The sequence below is a fragment of the Meles meles genome, chromosome 3 (assembly GCF_922984935.1).
Source record: "Meles meles chromosome 3, mMelMel3.1 paternal haplotype, whole genome shotgun sequence".
NCBI classification, from domain to species: domain Eukaryota; kingdom Metazoa; phylum Chordata; class Mammalia; order Carnivora; family Mustelidae; genus Meles; species Meles meles.
The window spans coordinates 134,182,970-134,200,363 of NC_060068.1; the positions used below are offsets into that span (position 1 = coordinate 134,182,970).

The 17,394-nt window shown below is 42.4% G+C and overlaps 1 protein-coding gene across 6 annotated transcripts in view; it reads left to right on the plus strand.

The window, feature by feature from the left end:
* EBF1 (EBF transcription factor 1) overlaps positions 1 to 17,394 on the plus strand; it is a 387,643-nt gene that overhangs the window by 230,513 nt on the left and 139,736 nt on the right. For all 6 annotated transcript variants that reach the window (XM_046001039.1, XM_046001042.1, XM_046001043.1 and 3 more), the window contains exon 7: positions 15,766 to 15,847. In XM_046001039.1, coding sequence (XP_045856995.1) covers positions 15,766 to 15,847 — 82 coding nt within the window. The remainder of the gene's footprint in view (positions 1 to 15,765; positions 15,848 to 17,394) is intronic.

Genomic DNA, 17,394 nt, shown 5'->3' on the forward strand with positions numbered 1-17,394 from the left:
GCAAAGCAGAGACAGTGTGGAGGGGAAGGAAAAGTGGTCCAGTGTGGTGGTCATGGGAGCTGGGAGGCAGCCTGGGAGAAAGAAAGTCGCAGGGGTAGGTTCAGTACAGATCGTGAAGGAAAGGTGTGCTACAGAAGTGGAAGGAAGCTTTAAATTTTCTTTTTAAAATGGAGAGGCACGTGCACAGATTTTAGCACACAATGTCTAAGGACTGAGAACAATCCAGAAAGTGCCAGAGCGTATCAGTTGGTGTACCTCCCAGCTGCACAGAGAGCCTGGGTTCCTAGAGAGCCTTGTTTTCGCTCTCAGAACACAAGCTGCCTAGGGAGACTGCATTTAAATCTTATCTATGCTTGTGGTGACTTGTCTGTTGGTAGGCAAGTTACCTAATCTCTCTGTGGTTCAGCTGTTTTCTTCCTTGGTGAACTGGGTGGCGGTGGAGGGTGGATGGTTGTTGGGGGGGATTGTAGGGCTACAGTGAGGATTAAAACAAAGCAGGCACCAAACACCGTATGTGGTGCATAGTAACTACTCAATAAACAGTAGCTATGCTTTTACTCATTACTCTTCTTCTAAAGCCTAACACTTGGTTAGGATTCAACTAGGTTGGATTCAACTAGGCTACTTGGGAGCAGTATTCCTCTTAAAAAGAAAGTCAACCATGGTCAGAAGGAAACTTGTACCCTGAGTCATCTTGGTTAAGAATCATCACATTAGAGCTTGCACTCAAACTTGATCCTATCCATAGTTCAAGGAAAAATACATGCAATCTCCTATTTTCCCAGGCTGTGGTTCCCTTTGAGGACAATTTATCATCGTCATTATCTTTGTAAGGAAAGAGCCTTCTTTATTAAAATTAGACTCAAAATATGCTCTGGGTTCAGGGAAATGGATCTGGAAGTAGACTGAAGTCCCAGCAGACCCAGTGCTCTTTCTCCACAGCTCATGGCCCCAGTTGGGGGTGGGAGAATTGTATCAGGTTTCACATGGCTGCCGTCAGCAGCAGAGCCTGGAGTGACAGATGAAAACTCAGGGGGAAGACCCAGGGACCTCTCCTACACCTTTCATAGCCACCTGCAGCTTCTTCTCAGCATAACTGTCCTTTTGCTTTAGTGGGAAACAAGTCATTTATCACCATTTTATTTCTCTTTCCCTTGTGGTGTGGGTCTTCTTTCCATCCTTAACAATCTAGCTTTGAGTCAACTAGGAAAGATGCTAAAGACCAAGTGTGCTTGTTTTGGGCAGGGAGGTCCCATCATAGTCTCAATTCAACTCAAGGTGGGTGCTTAAATATTTCGGGGACCAGATTTATGTTTATCTGTCACTCTACAAGAGGATCTGGCTAGAAATGTTAGGGAGAAAATCCTGTCCCTTAAGTCATTATTAAAAGTAAAAAAATCAGCAAATCGGGAATCCCTCAGGAATCCTTACACTTACTCGTCCATTCATTTAGCAAATATTTGATTATCAGATGCCGAGTGCTGTCAGGTTCTGGGTAAAAAGTGATGGGGAGTGGAGGGGGTCCATTGAGGTAGAATGCAGAGAAGGCATCCCTGGGGAGGGGATGTCTGTGGGAGACCTAAAAGATGAGAAAGAACTAAGGCCAGATCCTTTCAGGGCTAGGGTGGGGAAGAGCTGGGCATGTTTTTGGAAGTGAGAGGAAGCCCCCATTGCTGGAGAGCTTAGAAATTGGAACAGAGGCTGCCGCTAATCAGCTGGATGGCTTTGGCCATGCCACTTGACCTCTTTGAACCTCAGTAGTCAAATGGGGGTGACTTTACCCACCCCTACCACATCCTTCAAGGGTTTCTTGAAGATTAATTGAATAAAAGAAAGTAAATATTTTCTAAGTGAAGCATGGTTTTAAAACTGTAGCCTGTGTTTGTTCTGTTTTTGTTTTTTGGGGGGCTATTGATTTAGAGAAGACTGGATATCTCTTTTTCATCGGAAGCCTGCTCTAATACAGTTTAATTTCTAACTGCGTCCAAGGATAAGCAGTGAGCCCAATGGTACAGTCTTGCTCTCTGTTATGAAATGGATCCTCTTATGTGAAAATGGAGTGATTCTTATGCCAATGAGGCCTGACCAGATTCAAGGGTCCTCCCAGTAAATGTAAGAAGGGGTAAGAGTTGTTTATACTGGGTTGATGGTGTCTTCTTTCATGGAGGAAGTTCCAAACTGCTGACTTTTGAGGCCCCAGACTCTTCAGAAGCCGGGAGGAAGGCACCAAGTCAGGTGTTTTGTTTCCCGCATGCTTAATTGGTTGTAAAATGCTACTAACCCTCACTGCTTCTGATTGAATTAAGTGCCCTGGGAAATCCAGCTGTGAAGAGGAGGGCATGGGAGGTGTTCCCTGTGTCTGTCTTCACTGTCTGCGGACAGCCTCATGCTGGTGAATATGTGCCGCCTTCACTTTTGCCTCCAGCTGCAGACACTTTTCCCTACGTCTCCCTTCACCCACGTGTCAGCTGCCCAAGGTCTGGGAGAAAAATCCAGCTTGACCCCATCTGGATTTCAGGTGACAAGGATTCTCAGAAATAACAAAACAAAAGAAAACATGACAGGGCTTTAAAAGCAAGAAGTACTTTTGTTATTTTAATGAGAGAAGGCCCATTGAATGGAGAAGCAGGGTTCTTCTTTTACTATAATTTTTTTTTTTTTTTAACTCAAAGATGGACACAAAGAAGTCCCCGCCCTGGCTTCACAGACAAATGAGTTGCTGTTCCTTTGGTGATTACAGTTTAGAATGAGAGATGCAAACTGGGACCCCTTTTTCCAGCAAACTGGGTCCCCCTTTTCCAGATTTGTTTTGTCTGACCCTTACATCGCCAGGAAGATTGGCTAGTTTCACCCTTAGCATTCTGGGTTTCCAGCTTCTCTTGAAGTGGGAGGCTCTGGGAAAACTGTCCTCATGCTCTCCATGTCACTCAGCTGGCTGGAGAATAGCCAAGGCTGTCCATTGCAGACAAGGTGGTGTGTGCACATATATGTGTATGTGTAGGTATATCTATATGTTAGTGACTAAGGGGGAAGCCATAGGATGTTGAGGTTGTATAGCCTAACGTTACCAGGGCTCGGCAGATGGAATATTCTTTCTCTTTTACACACACCATTTTGGGACCCTCCCTTCTGCTCCCTTCTCAGCTCCATCATTGTGTCAGCAGCTCCCTCTTCACGTTTCCACCTTTTTTGGAGGGAATTGCCTGATACCCTGGGGTGCATTCTATTGCAGATTCATCTCGTAGAGTTTATAAGCAACCCAGCCTTCTATCTTTCTGGGCTCAACTCGAGTAGCCCAGGCCTCAACTGGTTTTTAGCCCCTCAGACAAGTATCCTGTGACTTGCTTCGATTGGGCCTGATTGGCTGGACTTAGGTCACATGCCCATCTCTAGAGCCATGGCACAGCTGGGGGATGTGATGCTGGGAGGGGCCAGACCTGGATGACAAACACCGCTCCTGTCCAGGCTTGGAATGAGCTTGTGCTGCCTCAGTATAAGGACTCTTGAGTGAGGGGGAGGAAGTTTTCCAAAAGGACGATAGAAGGCAGTTATGAAAATGGGGAAGGATGGATTCTGGGCAGTCAACTCACAGGCTCCTTCTGCAACCTGTGAAAACTCTCAGAATGGGCCCATTCTGCAGAAAAGTGTGTGCAAAAAATTTGGATACAATGTTCAGGTGTTCAGGTTCAAACCCTAGTAGACCATCCATGGACTCTAGGTTAAGAATATCTGCTCTAGAAAATTTCTAAGGTCTCATCCCATTCTAGTATTCTTTGTTTTATTAAGTTTTTGACCAATGTTCATGATAAAAGCTTTTTTGGAGTTTTGTTTCCAATGTTTCTGATTTAAGCTGTTAAAGAGTGACACATGGTAGGGAGGGCAAGGGGGTATGACCTGCGACTACAAAGCACCCCCAGGAAGACCAAATTGTGTCATTGTTCGTCTACAATATTGCTTTAGTTTCATTTTCCATCAGCATCCTTATGATATCATGATAAATAGTGCTTAATAAAGTGTCAGACTCCATTTTGCATTATGATTTTAAAATGATAAATTTCTTCTTATATTTTTATGGACTAGAACATGCAGACTTATTGGATCATTATAATATAAACTGAAATAATTTGGAGCTCATGAGATTATTGTCTGTGCTCTGTGGGTATGATGCTCACTGGTCATTTTTATTTGGAGACTGATCCTGAGCTTTAAATCCAAATTAAGGAGTCACTTGTTTTTGTCTGAACTTGGCTTGCATGATGTGTAGGAACGTGGTGATTTTTTTTCTATGAAAGCCATTGCTCAAATTAAATTTGTTATCCCCGATAGTGTGTGAGCACAGAGGATGGGAGGCAGCACCTTGTGATGCTGAGATTGGGACCAGGGGAGGCGTGTCCCGAAAAGTGAGCAGACAAATGGAGTGGATTTTTGACAGGGTGCTGATGATTTCAGCAGGTTTCAAAAAGAGTTTTCATCTTTAGCAGGACTATGCTTTTTCTCTTGGGACACAGCCTTTCAGAAGATGGCTTTTTTCATTTTTATTTTTTATCTTTTTGGTAGAAAAGTGAGCTTGTTTCTTTTCTTTGAAGCAAAAATTTGTCAAATATCAGTTTACTCTGGCAACCAGAAACTCCTTTCTTTTCTGTGGCTTGTGCTGAGAATGAGGTAGGATGGGTGAGGAAATTAATTTTTCTTTTTACTCAGAGGTGATTTAACATGTTTCTGTGCCTACTTTTAGTGACACACGATTAGATTTTTCTTTTAAGGTTTTATTTATTTGAAAGAGAGAGACAGAGATAGAGAACAAGCAGGGAGGAGAGGGAGAAGCAGGCTCCCTGCTAAGCAGGGAGCTTGATGTGGGGCTTGATCCTCGGACCCTGAGATCATGACCTGAAGCTGAAGGCAGAGGCTTAACCCACTGAGCTACCCAGGCACCCCAAGATGTTTATCTCTTTTCTGCAGTTCACTATTTCTGATGCTTAACACTATCAACTGCATTTATTACATGGTATTGACATTACTGTTTATTTTTTAAAATTAAAGTAAGTATTAATTCTCAAGGTCCAATGTACATGAAAATTATTTGAATATCTTACCCCCTAACTTACTGCCACCAGGCAAGTTTCCCAGATAATTCTGATGCCGGTGACCTAGGAAGTATACTTTGGTGAGCTTCCATAAGGGCAGGGACAAAGTTGTCTCTGGGCCTCTGCTTAGCACATAGTAGGGACTTAGTAAATACTTACTGAATGAACGTTACTGAATGAATAAATGGATGACTTAAGGAAGTAGGCTGAACCAAGAAATAGCAAACCATCAAGAGCTTTGATCACTGGGATTTCAACAAAGTCATCAGAAGGATATGTAGAATTTTAGAGAGAAGAGATCCATTTCATATTATTAGTTACATGTCCTTTTGTCCCTTTGGGTTATGCTTAAGTGTTTTAAGAACAATGGCAAGTTTAACTTAGAGATAATATTTTAAACTTTGATGTTGGGAATTTTTTTGAGTAGGAAATTGAGGACATCAGTGGTGTGGAATCTGCCCAGTTGATAGTCTTCTATGAATTATGCATATGTACAACTAATAAATGATCTACATTTTATAAAGTGTGAGATGGATAGCTCTTAACTATTCTCATTTGAATTAACTGGCAAATCTAGAGAATAAAGACTTTGGCAAAGACATTCATTTTTAGTTCTTAATTTATCCATCACAGTATGGGAGCAACTTTCCCTAGGTTCTGTGCTGAATGATACTTACTTCAATTTTATAACAAGAAAGTTGTTTATTTTTCTTAAAGTAATCCTACTTACAAAAATTCAGAAAATATAGGAAAAAATCAAAAGAAGAATCTTTGTGCTATAATTAAAAATTACTGCCATTAATATTTACAGACAATTGAAGTCAGATGTTCAATATTCTGTTTTCTGCATACCAGCCATACTAGGTGCTGTGGGGAACAGAATGTCACTCTAAAAGGGTCTGTAGTGTCATGGAGAGTCACATGATTACTTAAGTAACTGGAGTACGAGATGTGAAGACCAGTTGTGACAAGAGCTGTAACAGAGTGGAGGAGAAAGTGGTTAATTCTAGCTGGGGTATTTGGAAAGGTTTCATGGGCTCAGGGCATGTTAGCAGCATCTGGGAGGATAAGTAGAATTATAGGAAGCTGAGACAGTGTGGAAGTAGGGAAGGCATTTCAGACCCAGGAATGCAGCTTGTGGTGAAGGCAGGAAGGAAACTTTATGTTCAGGGTATCGGATGGAGCTCAATGGGACTGACGCAAAGAGTGCTGGCAGGTAAGGGGGGCCAGTGTGTCTGGAAAGGAAGAATCTTGCCATCTGTAGGAACTTTGAGAGATTCATGGGTATTCAGCCTTTCTTGGCAAATGCTCAAATACTCCATCATCCTCACAGTCAAAAGTTTTCCTGGAAGTTTGATTTTAAGTGCTTTCCTCCTGTTCTATTTTCCTTTTGGAGGAAAACTTGAACCAGAGTAATTGTGATCTCGATACAACTGGTAGGAAGGGAAAACTGCTACACGTTAGGCTCAAGGAATATCTGTTGGTCGGCTAAGTGAATGACACTGAATGCTCATACTTCATAACATCTTGAAGAAAGATTGAGTGTCCAGAAAAATCCCACATGCTTCAGTTACTATGAATTTGAACTTTTTGATCTCTCTCTGACGTCTATCACCTCCACAGGGCACACTCATATTGAAACCTTTGAGGACTCAGGAGGAAAAGTGAAATTCTAACATGAGATTCTAAATGTATCTGCTTTAAAATTTTAAACACGTTAGGTGTTAAATAGAGGGATGTCACAAGCCTTTGATTTTCAACCTGTGGCTTTCTGTCTGCAAAAAAGACATTCAAAGATAATGACTTATGACACTGGTATCTACATAATGTATAAATAAACTCTTGAAATGTCATTGACTCCTCCCAAGAGACCCAGATTATATTGGTTTTGCTTTAGCCATCGCTGTCCTGATTTGGTTTGGCTCTATTACCAGATCTGTCCACGGACTAGGTCTTCATTATAGTTCAAATGCATTCGAAATAGGCAAGAGTGGTCATGAGCAAAATTGAAACATTAAAATTTATAATTGGGAATAGTCTAGTGACAACATGAGGCATTTTTATGCTGACTTTATCTCTAATTTTGAATGAATCTGGAAATGATACTAAGAGTATAGTCATATATGGCCAATGATCTGTACGGCTGTAATATAATGTGAATAAATACAAAGGGCTATAGTTTAATGGATGTGGGCTTTGAAGCCAAACTGTGTACATTCAAATCCAAGCTCTACCACTTACTAGAGCTAGGGAATCTTGGGCAAATTACCCAAGTATTTTATTTCAGTATCTCAGGATCATTGAGATGAGAATAGAATTAGTACTTCGTAGGGTCATCATGAATTAATACATGTAAAGCACTCAGAACAGGGACTCCACATCATTTGTTCATGTGTTTGCTGGAATAACGACTAAGTCGAGGCATTGAGACTCCTATCTCACTTTTTATGCTTAGCTTTTCAGAGTGCGTCATTGTTATTAAAGCAACGTTGCCACTTGCATTTGCCTCTTTTCCAGCCTGGAGGAGTATTTGTACTAGTGACCCAGGATTCCCACACCTGACGCCTGTCTTACATGCCGTCCCTTGGTCTGCAGGAGTTCTGTGCTGGGTGATTCCTTGGCGATCATTTTCCTTGTAATGAAAGCCGTTTATGACCTTAGTCTGTCCCCAGCCCTGAGAAGGACAAACATACACTTGAGTTTGTTTTCTGCCTCATTCCTGCTGTGGATCAGTCTATGAGGATGACTCCAAATGTCTGCCAAGGTCCAGTGTTTGTACCTTAATACATTTTTGGCAAGAAACACTTGGCACTTGAGTAGTAATCTTTGTATAAGAGTATCCCTGAAGATGAATACCTTCTCTACCACTCCCAAGCTTACAACTCCTTGGATGTGCCATAATTTCTCACTTAATTTCCAGTCAAACCTTCCAGCAGTAGGTTATTAAGCTGCCGCCCCTTTCCCTGTGTCATTTCTAAAGAATTGCAATTTATTGTTTCCCTATTGGCCATTGGTTATTTGTCCCCCCTCTTTCCCTTCTCACTATCCTGATGCATTTTCCTAGCTTTCATATTTGACTTCTAGCATGAGGAGACCCATTTGCCGTGAATCCTTTTTCTTAAAGCTATTTTTAATTTCTTGGGTCTGCTGCTATTCTATTCCAACATCTTTTTTTTGGGGGGGGGGTAAATTCTTGCTGCTAATTATGTTCTTCCATCAAGGCCAAACTCTGAGGTAACGAATGCTTTACAAGTTGATCGTGTTCGTCCTTTCAGGCTGAGGACACTTTCCAGAAATGCCCAAGATCTGAGGGATCATGGCCAGGGGAAAAGTAAACTCCTTGAAGTCAGTGGCCAGTAATACGGGTAGCCACATGCTCTCCCCTTGGGATCCCCAAGATAGTGCCACAACTTGGTACCACTCCACCTTCCACTGTGGGGAGAGAGAAGAGAATTTGCTTCGTCCGCAAAGAATCCCCTCCGTCATCATATTTCTCTCTTTTTTCCTTTCTTGCTTCTCAAACAGACCTGCAGGGGTTTGAGTCAAGGCAGATCCTCTCCCAATAGTGCATTTTAATATCAGAAAAGGAAAGGAGGTGAGCCCGGTGGTAAGAAACCTTTGCCCTTACATGGGTTTGGCCTCCTCAGCCCGCCCTTGTGGCATCCTTGGGATTTTGGCAGACTTATGGGTATCATATTTTCACATGGATGAACTGTACTCTATAACTTCTTCTGTGTACCAGGAACTCAAAAGTGTTGATGTTGAAAATACAGGTTTTTTTTTTTTTCTTTCTAGCTGTTTTGGCTTCCTTGTTTTCAAGAGAGATCTGTTTTTCATGGCTATAGCCATGGGACTCTTGTTTACCTCTCCACGGAAGATGACTATGGAGTAGTGATGGTGTTTCTGAAACAGCCCCTGGCAGCATGAGAGGTCTGGGTAGCAACAGCTGTTTTCTGGTTAAACATTTTCAATTTGAAAGAATACTTGTACTCCTGGAAAGTCCTCCTTGGTTGTATCTGGGCGGTAGGTTTGGTCATGAAGGCAGGCAGTTCTATGCTGTGTTGTCGAAGCGATGATGATGGGACAGTCTATGGAAAGGACATCTCCAAAATGGCCCTTTGATTTGTGAGGCATTTCCCTTTCTACCCTCCAGTCAGTGTGTGTGGGAGCAAGCTGAACTTCACACAGAAAGGATCCCACAGTTGTTTCCACACAGCTGTTTCCTGTGCAGGGGCAGAGTGAGCCTCCATGTCCTGAATATATTTGGGAAAGATTATCTGCCACATAACCATCTGTGGGCATAAGTCAGAGGAACTTTTGGGGAGCCTTAAGACTGAAAATGGGGGTTTTATGTCTGGGTTTAGGTGTGCCTTGATGCTTTTCTTTTCCAGCCTAGACATTAGGACAGCCGCTGAAACATCCAAACGTAATTTTTTTTCAGAATTTGGGTAGGGAGGTAAAAACTCAACCTGCTCACCCTAGATCTACTGCAATGCTTTGCATAATATTTAATGATGTACAAGCTGTTGCCTAATGGTCGGTTTTACGGTGTGCGCCCTTCAGTTCTGACTAGCCAGAGTCCTCCATGATTTAAGCAGCTACCTCCCTCCTTTATGTGTCTTGGCCTTTGGGTAAAGCTGCTCTAGTCATTATTGTCTCTCCTTGGTTTCTTCTTTTTCCTTTTTGTAGGTCATTCAATGAAACCTATAGTTCTTGTCGGTCACATAGGTCTTTGCTTCTTTTCTTAACCTTAACATTTCAAGAGAGAAGAATCCTTTTTGTATCTGAAAATCTGAACATTCTTAGTGCTGGGTAGTGAGCAGTTGCCAGAAATAAATAATGATCCCTTTTTCTATGCTGGGTACAATTTAAACATTTCACGTATGTTATTTTATTCTCAATGACTTTCTAAAGTGGGTTCTGTTATTTTTCCCATTTTACAGATGCAAAATTTGAGACTCAGAGAAGTTAAGTAATTTATCTAAAGTCATATAATTAATTGAACAATAAAGTTAGGATTATGATGAATGCCACGCAGTAGTGCTGGAGAGAAGTATTGTTATCCTGATGTTTTAATAAGGCCGCTGAGATTCAGGGAACTGCAGAAATTTACCCAGGCTTATCTTATCTCCAATCCAAGTTCTTTCTCAGCATTCTCTATTGCCATCTTTATAGTAGAAAGTTCTCATTTCTACCCCCTTGGAGGTTCTGGCTTCTGTTTAGCTGAACAGATTAACTGAAAACTCAGTATTCAGAACTGGGTTCTGAATTCTGTGTCATGTGCTGGGTATACAGAGATGATTTTTATTTGTTGTTATTTTACATCTTCATACAGCTAGAGTAGGTTCTGTTGGCTAATCAATGAATTTTCCTTTTGGGGGAGCCTAGAGGTAACTTTGGTATCCAGTATTGTGCTAGTCAAATGGAAGGATACTCAATATACTGACTATCAGTTGGTAACATGTGATACAAGTAAACCATTGAATAAACAATTTTGTTCTACAAATGTGTGTGTTTGGTTCAGTTAATGTTCAATGATGGGCTAATGTCCTACATTAGCCTGATTGATGAACCTAGACACAACTTTTAATAGGATGTCACTTTGAGTTTTAAGACTGTCACTTCCCTAATTGAGGTAGTAGACTGAAAGCACAATAATAACTCATATGTTGAGCCCTTATTGGGTTGGCTTTTGGAAACCTGACATTCTCTTGAAACAAAATCATACAACTAGAAGCCAAGACATGTGGATTGTAGTTCTAGCTATCATAACTATTATAACTGTGGCTATTATCACATTTCCTGATCTCTCAATTTTCTCATATGTATGGTGAAAAAGTTATATTAAGTGACGGTTCAGGTCACTTGTAAAATCTTGTAATTCATGGAAAAAACCTTATACTGTAAGAAGTCCTTTGACCAATATAGGGTATGAGTTTAGTTTTGACTGTAGATAAATATCTTAATTTTGTTGAGTCTTAGTTTTCTTGCCTTTTAAATAGGTTGATAATTCCTGGCATGCCTCATTTATAGGACTTCTGTGGAGCATTTAGTGAGTCCCTCGAGATAGAAGTGCTTTGAATCCCATAACACACCGTATGAACAGAAGATATTATTCATATTGAAAGTTAACAGAAAGGTGTTGGGTTTCTTGCCCCACCTCTTCCATCCCTGAAAAAGACTGGAGTTTGGTTCTGGTTGGGCTGTTTCCTGGAGTTTCTGGAACTCCTTGGAACTCCACAGGGTCAATAGGGGCTTTGTCCTGCCTCCGGTCCGTTTCCCACGGTCGGGAGAAGGCTGCCACACTCTTTCTCCTGACAACACTTTATCAAACACACCCGCCACACAAAATGTGGTAATTCATGAGACAAAAGTGAGGTTTTGAGTTACAATAACCTCTGCTTTGTTGAAAACCCCCTCGGAATCTGAGATCCTCTCCATAGGTCAGCAGACATGTGTGGGTCCTCCGTTTAAAAATGCCTTAAAAACAGCCTGATAAATCATCCCCCAAATGTGTGTGCCATGTCTAACTCTGTCTCTCAGTGGGGATATTTTTAACTCCTACTTCTAACTTCTCTTGGTTCCTTTAAGGAAGTGTGATCCGAAAGGGTCAGGCATTTGGCATCTACTTAGGGGAAACTTTGAAAGAATTCCTGACACTCCCCCTGGGGTAAGGCTGGCTCTCCCCAAAAGAACGGGCCCTTCAGAGTGTCTTTGCCACATAAGGGCTTGTGTGAGGCCCCAGGCGCCCGTTGATGCCGTCTCTTCCTTGTGACAGATGGTCAGGCCTTCAATTCAGCAAGCAATCCACTGTCGAGAGGGCGGGCAGGAGCTTCTGCCAGCATGCCAAGTGACAGGGCAGCTTAGGGTAACAGGGATCTGGGGTGTGCCCAGCATAGCTTTTGTGCTAACGATGGGCTGGTGACAGGCGCCGCGCCCCTGCTCATCGTTAAGGCAGAAGATCCCCTGCTCCCTTGATTCTGTTTCTCTCTGGCAGAGCTAGTGTCCTGTTTGCTTGTCTTTCAAAATCCATTTTGGCACCAGATGGCTCCCCTCATGGTGGCTAGCAGTTGTCTGACTTGAAGATGCCAGAGGGTGTGCTGACAGCTCCTTCTAACCCAGCCTGAATCTGGCTGTCAGGTCTGGGCTCAAATGTCTTCAACACACCCCCGCGGCTGTATTATCAACTCTGAGGAACTGGGGGTGGGGGCCCCTGGAGGGAGGATGTCCATGATGTCTCCCTCCACAGTATTTACGCTACTGGTAGGGAACTGTAATACCAAAATTATTCTTATCTCTACGGTTACACTTACACACACTTATTAGTATAAATGCCATTGTGGTACCATGACTCTCAATGGTACCGTTAGTACTAATATCAGTACTGCACTACTTCTATTATTACTAAAACTACTGTAGCTTAGCGGTTAAGAGCACAGGCTCTGACCAAATTTGGATTCTAGGCTTGGAGTTCCTAAGCTTTGGGCAAGTTACTTAAGGTCTCTGAACCTCAGTTTCTTCATCCGTAAAACGGGATTAATACCAGAGATTACTTAGAGGGATTAGCTAGGGAAAATGTATTTGAAGTTCCTAGTGCTATGCTGAGCACAGGTTAAGCACATAATACATGGGAGCCAATGTTATTGCTGCCACAGTCACCGTGCTTACCGATGCCAGGCAGTCTCGCAGCTCATGCTTGCAATCACCTTATAAGGTAGAGACGGTCACTGTAAGTTTACAGAGAAGGGGTGCAGAGAAAACTTCAGCTACTTATCCAAAATCACACAAGTCAAAGTTGGGATATGAACCCCATCCTGGGTATTTCTAAAGGCTGTGGGTTACAGATTCTCACTGTCACTTTAGTGACAAAGAGTCTCCTGAGGGTTGGCATGGCTTTTAAAAATGCCCTTCCAACTGGCTTTACTTGAAAGAAACAGCCAGTTTTCATGTTTCAGGTGTCTTTGGCTTGAACCCCAGTAAGATGGAAGACCCACTATCCTTGGGTTTCACCACCTTAGCTTCTGAAAGCTATTTGTGATCACAGGGCCACCCAGCATTGGCCTTCTGAGAGCTCAGAGGAAAGGACAATACAGAGGCACTTGGGGTTGTGACTCCTCCTCAAACCTCTTTCCCTTCCCAAGTCTGCTCTATTGAAAGGGGACATGAGTCAGGACCAGCTGATGGCCCCAGGGAAGCACAGTGTTATTCTTCGTACTGGCAGAATGGATTCCATTTTACAAATTTGGGCTTCAGTCGTGTCCCGTGAGTCATTTCTCTTGTACGGAATGTTGATGAACTTTGGCCTCTGTGGAGAGAACCTGAAAGTAAAGTCAAATGATTATTCAGAGGCCTGCCTTTGTTGATGGGTGGTTGAATGGTACATGATGTTGAAAAAGAGTCATTTTAGGTAAATGTTTACATTATATATATTTTTTAAAGATTTTATTTATGGGAGAGAGAGAGAGAGAGAGAGTATGAGCAGGGGCAGAGAGAGAGGGGTCAAGTAGACTTCCTGCTGAGCTCCAGGGATCCTGACGTGGGGCTCCATCCCAGGACCCTGAGATCATAACCTGAGCCGAAGGCAGACGCCTAACCAGTTGAACCACCCAGGCGCCCCAAGATGTTTACTTTTTAAAATGTTCTTTTGGGGGCACCTGGGTGGCTCAGTGGGTTAAGCCGCTGCCTTCAGCTCAGGTCATGATCTCAGGGTCCTGGGATCGAGTCCCGCATGGGGCTCTCTGCTCAGCAGGGAGCCTGCTTCTCTCTCTCTCTCTCTCTCTCTCTGCCTGCCTCTCTGCCTACTTGTGATCTCTCTGTCAAATAAATAAATGAAATCTTAAAAAAAATAAAATAAAATGTTCTTTTGTTTGACAAAGTTATTGTCTCTCTTCAGAGTTACTCCCACACCACATTCTCCTCTCTCAGGGACCAGGGAGGAGAGAGATTCTTCTGGGACCATGCTCAGTTCAGTATTCAGAAATCGGTTAAACTCAGTGCAACTTTGTACTGTGTTCTCATTTCTGAAGATCCCTGTGTTATTTGCTTAATAGACTCTGTGCTCAGAGCTAAATTCAGACTGAGGCATCATGGCGTGATAGTTCTTTACAGATTACGTGTATCGAGGTGGGAATTTTATACTCCAGAGCAGGCTTGAATGGGAGAAAGGTGAAGAAAAGAAAATCCCTACAAGAATTTAACTGCCCAGTATTTTAATGTGTTCTGATATTTTTTGGAAAATATGTGGGCCTGATAGGCATAGGCCTAAAAGTAAAAGGGAATGGAGAACTCAGGGTGGTTTTTAATTTTTATTTTATTTCTTAAAATTTTATTTATTTGAAAGAGAGGGGGAGGAAGAGAGAGCATGAGTAGAGGGAGAGGCAGATGGGGAGGGAGAGGCTAACTTCCCACCGGAGCGGGGAGCCTGATGTGGGGCTTGATCCCAAGACCCTGGGCCTATGACCTTGGATAAAGGCAGCTGCTTAACTGACTGAGCCACTCAGGCGCCCCTCAGGGTGGTTTTTAAAATGCTTCTTTCCCCAAACATGGGCCAGTCGAGAACGAGTAGATTGTCAGCATGAATGTCCTAATAGCACATCTTTCATATCTGCTGTCTTTCTGTGACGGACTTTAACAACTACAACATAAGAAATAATTCAGAGGGTGCCTGGGTGGCTCAGTCAGTTAAGCATCAGTCTTTTGGTTTCAGCTCCAGTCATGATCTCAGAGTCCTGAGAGTGAGTCCCATGTGAAGCTCCTTGCTCAGCCAGGAGTCTGCTTGAGTTTCTCTCTCCCTTTTCCCCTCCCCCCAACGTATGTGTTCATGTGCCCCAATGCCCTCTCTCCCTCACACACAAAATAAATAAATAAATAAATCTTTTAAAAAAAGAAATAACTCAGAAAGCTATAAGGTGGGCATATAATTTATCACCCATGATGGGGCACTTTTCAGAGTTAAAGTCGACACTATTAATACGTCCCCTAATATAGCCGGTGTAAACCAGGTTCATTCCTGGCAAATTGGGACTTTGGGTCACTCTAGCAAGTAAAACACATGGATCTCACTTTAGAACGAATTCAGGTACCAAGGTGGCAACAAAGTTCTTATTCAGTCACGAGTAGCTTTTGTCTACAGAAGGCAATATAAGAAAAACATGCAGGAAATATTTGAGAAGTCAAAGAACTTCAGTCAGTATGTGACTCTTATCTACTTCTTGTGGGTACTACTAATTAAGGTATTTAATTTGGAGGTACTAAAATAAAAAGTGTTTACCATCTCCTTATATTCATCTAACATGCATTTTGCCGGTTCATCATTTGTGAATTTATGGGGCTTAAATTACATGTTGTTGGAACCATGAGTAATTCTCAGGCAATTATCCCCAATTGGAACCTACCTTAAATTATGGTGAAGACCTTCCCTCTAAGTAAAAATACTTCCTTGGGGGCTTAATTCTTTTGTGAGATCTGTTGGCAGCACTGAGAGTGTTTCCTTCATAGAGAAAGTCCAGCTCAGATGCAAAACAAAGGCTAAAGCTCCAAATAAAATATTGGATCTAGCACCTTCCTAAACATTTCAGAAAATATGTGGAGAACAGAATGCATAACCTAGATGCGACTTACTATTTTTTCCCCTTCTGTGTCAGGACGGAAAAGCTAACCATGATGATTTGTTTCTTCACAGGTTCTTCTTGAAATTTTTCCTCAAATGTAACCAAAATTGCCTAAAGAATGCGGGAAACCCACGTGATATGCGGAGATTCCAGGTGGGTTTGTCTTGTCTTTCTTAAATCTCGATAATGGCATGAATATCAGGAGAGAGTACAAAAAGTCTTAGGCAGAGGAAGATACAGAGTCTAGTTATTTCCCCAGAGGTGAGGAGCAGGTGAGGCTCCTGGTCCCCCAGGTCTCTGCACTCTAGGAGTTGTTTTTATTAGGGAAGAGTCAGGACTGAACCACCTGCGGTCATTGATTGAGGCAATGATGTCCTCAGAGCCCAGTTTGGCTTCTTGAATGGACTCACAGGCTTAAACCACTGCAGGTTAAGTAAAGTACATAGAAATGATGTACTTTCTAGAATTATGTCCTCTTCTTCCTTCCTTTCTCTCTGTTCTCCTCTCCCAATTTTGGAAGTTGTCTCTAGTAATTGTCTATTAAAAACAGACCCCCTGATGCAGCAGGGCACATCTAGAGTGTGACAGGGTGAACCTCAGTTCTGTGTCAGCAATGTCCTTGGACAGCCCGTGTGAAAGTCCTCAAGCACCAGTCAGATCAGCCACCATTCAAAGCATAAGGGGCGTGTTTGCCTCATGTAATTACACATTTAGTGACAGAAGAAGATGTGAAAGCAAAGTGTTAATTTTGAAAACACAAAATGGTAGTTAGGTTTTAGGAAAGGTTGCTAAGTTCTAGATACTGGCACGTCTCAAAATCGAAAGTGTCAAGAACCCCCCAGGGATCTTGTTAAACTGCTAATTGAGGTCTCTGGTGGGCCTGAAACTCTCCATTTTTAACAAGCTCCCAAGCGATGCCAATGCCACAGACCGTGCTTTGAAGAGCAAGTTCTAGACTTGTGTTGCTTTCCATCTCATTTTATGGGCAACTCATTTGCATGGTCAACGTAGGTTGTTGTGCAATATATCAGAGTCATGACGCATATATTCACCCATATGGTCTTTCAGTGAAAACAGGCTGGTGTTGAAAGTATAGGTACAGCCAGTTAGCTTTAAGTATAGATTGAAATGTATGGTCTCTGAGAGGATCTTGAAAAACTTCCCCCTCTGATGGGGGAAAAGTTATGGGATGATTCTGGATACTGATGTTCAGATGTCAAGATCTCTTTGTCTCCAAGATGACATTTTTTAAGAGGTGAGAGGCATTGATCTCACGAGAGAACAAATTCAGTAGAAAGAAGACATTTCTCCCAAGAACCTATAGCACTTTTGTAAAATCATTTTGGCCTCACCACCTATTGTCCTGACAGAGATGAGTAGAGAGAATCCCTGAATTCCTAGTTTCCTGGAAAATGTATCTCCTGACTAGTTACTGACCCCAAGTTGGAAGACTTGGGTAATCTCCTTCCCACACAGGACTTTTTTGTGTGCGTTGAGATGGAGTTGGCTTTGCTGCTAAATGACACATGTGATGCCCCAGTGTGTTGCTCCGTGTCCTGCAATATGAGGTTGGGTTTCACTATAAAGTGTTTTGCAGCTTGTTTTTGTCTTAGGATGAGCCATATATCTCCCTTGACCAAGCTTGGGTTAGGAACAAGGCATATCCAGGCATGAACCAATTCATGTCTAATAAACATGTC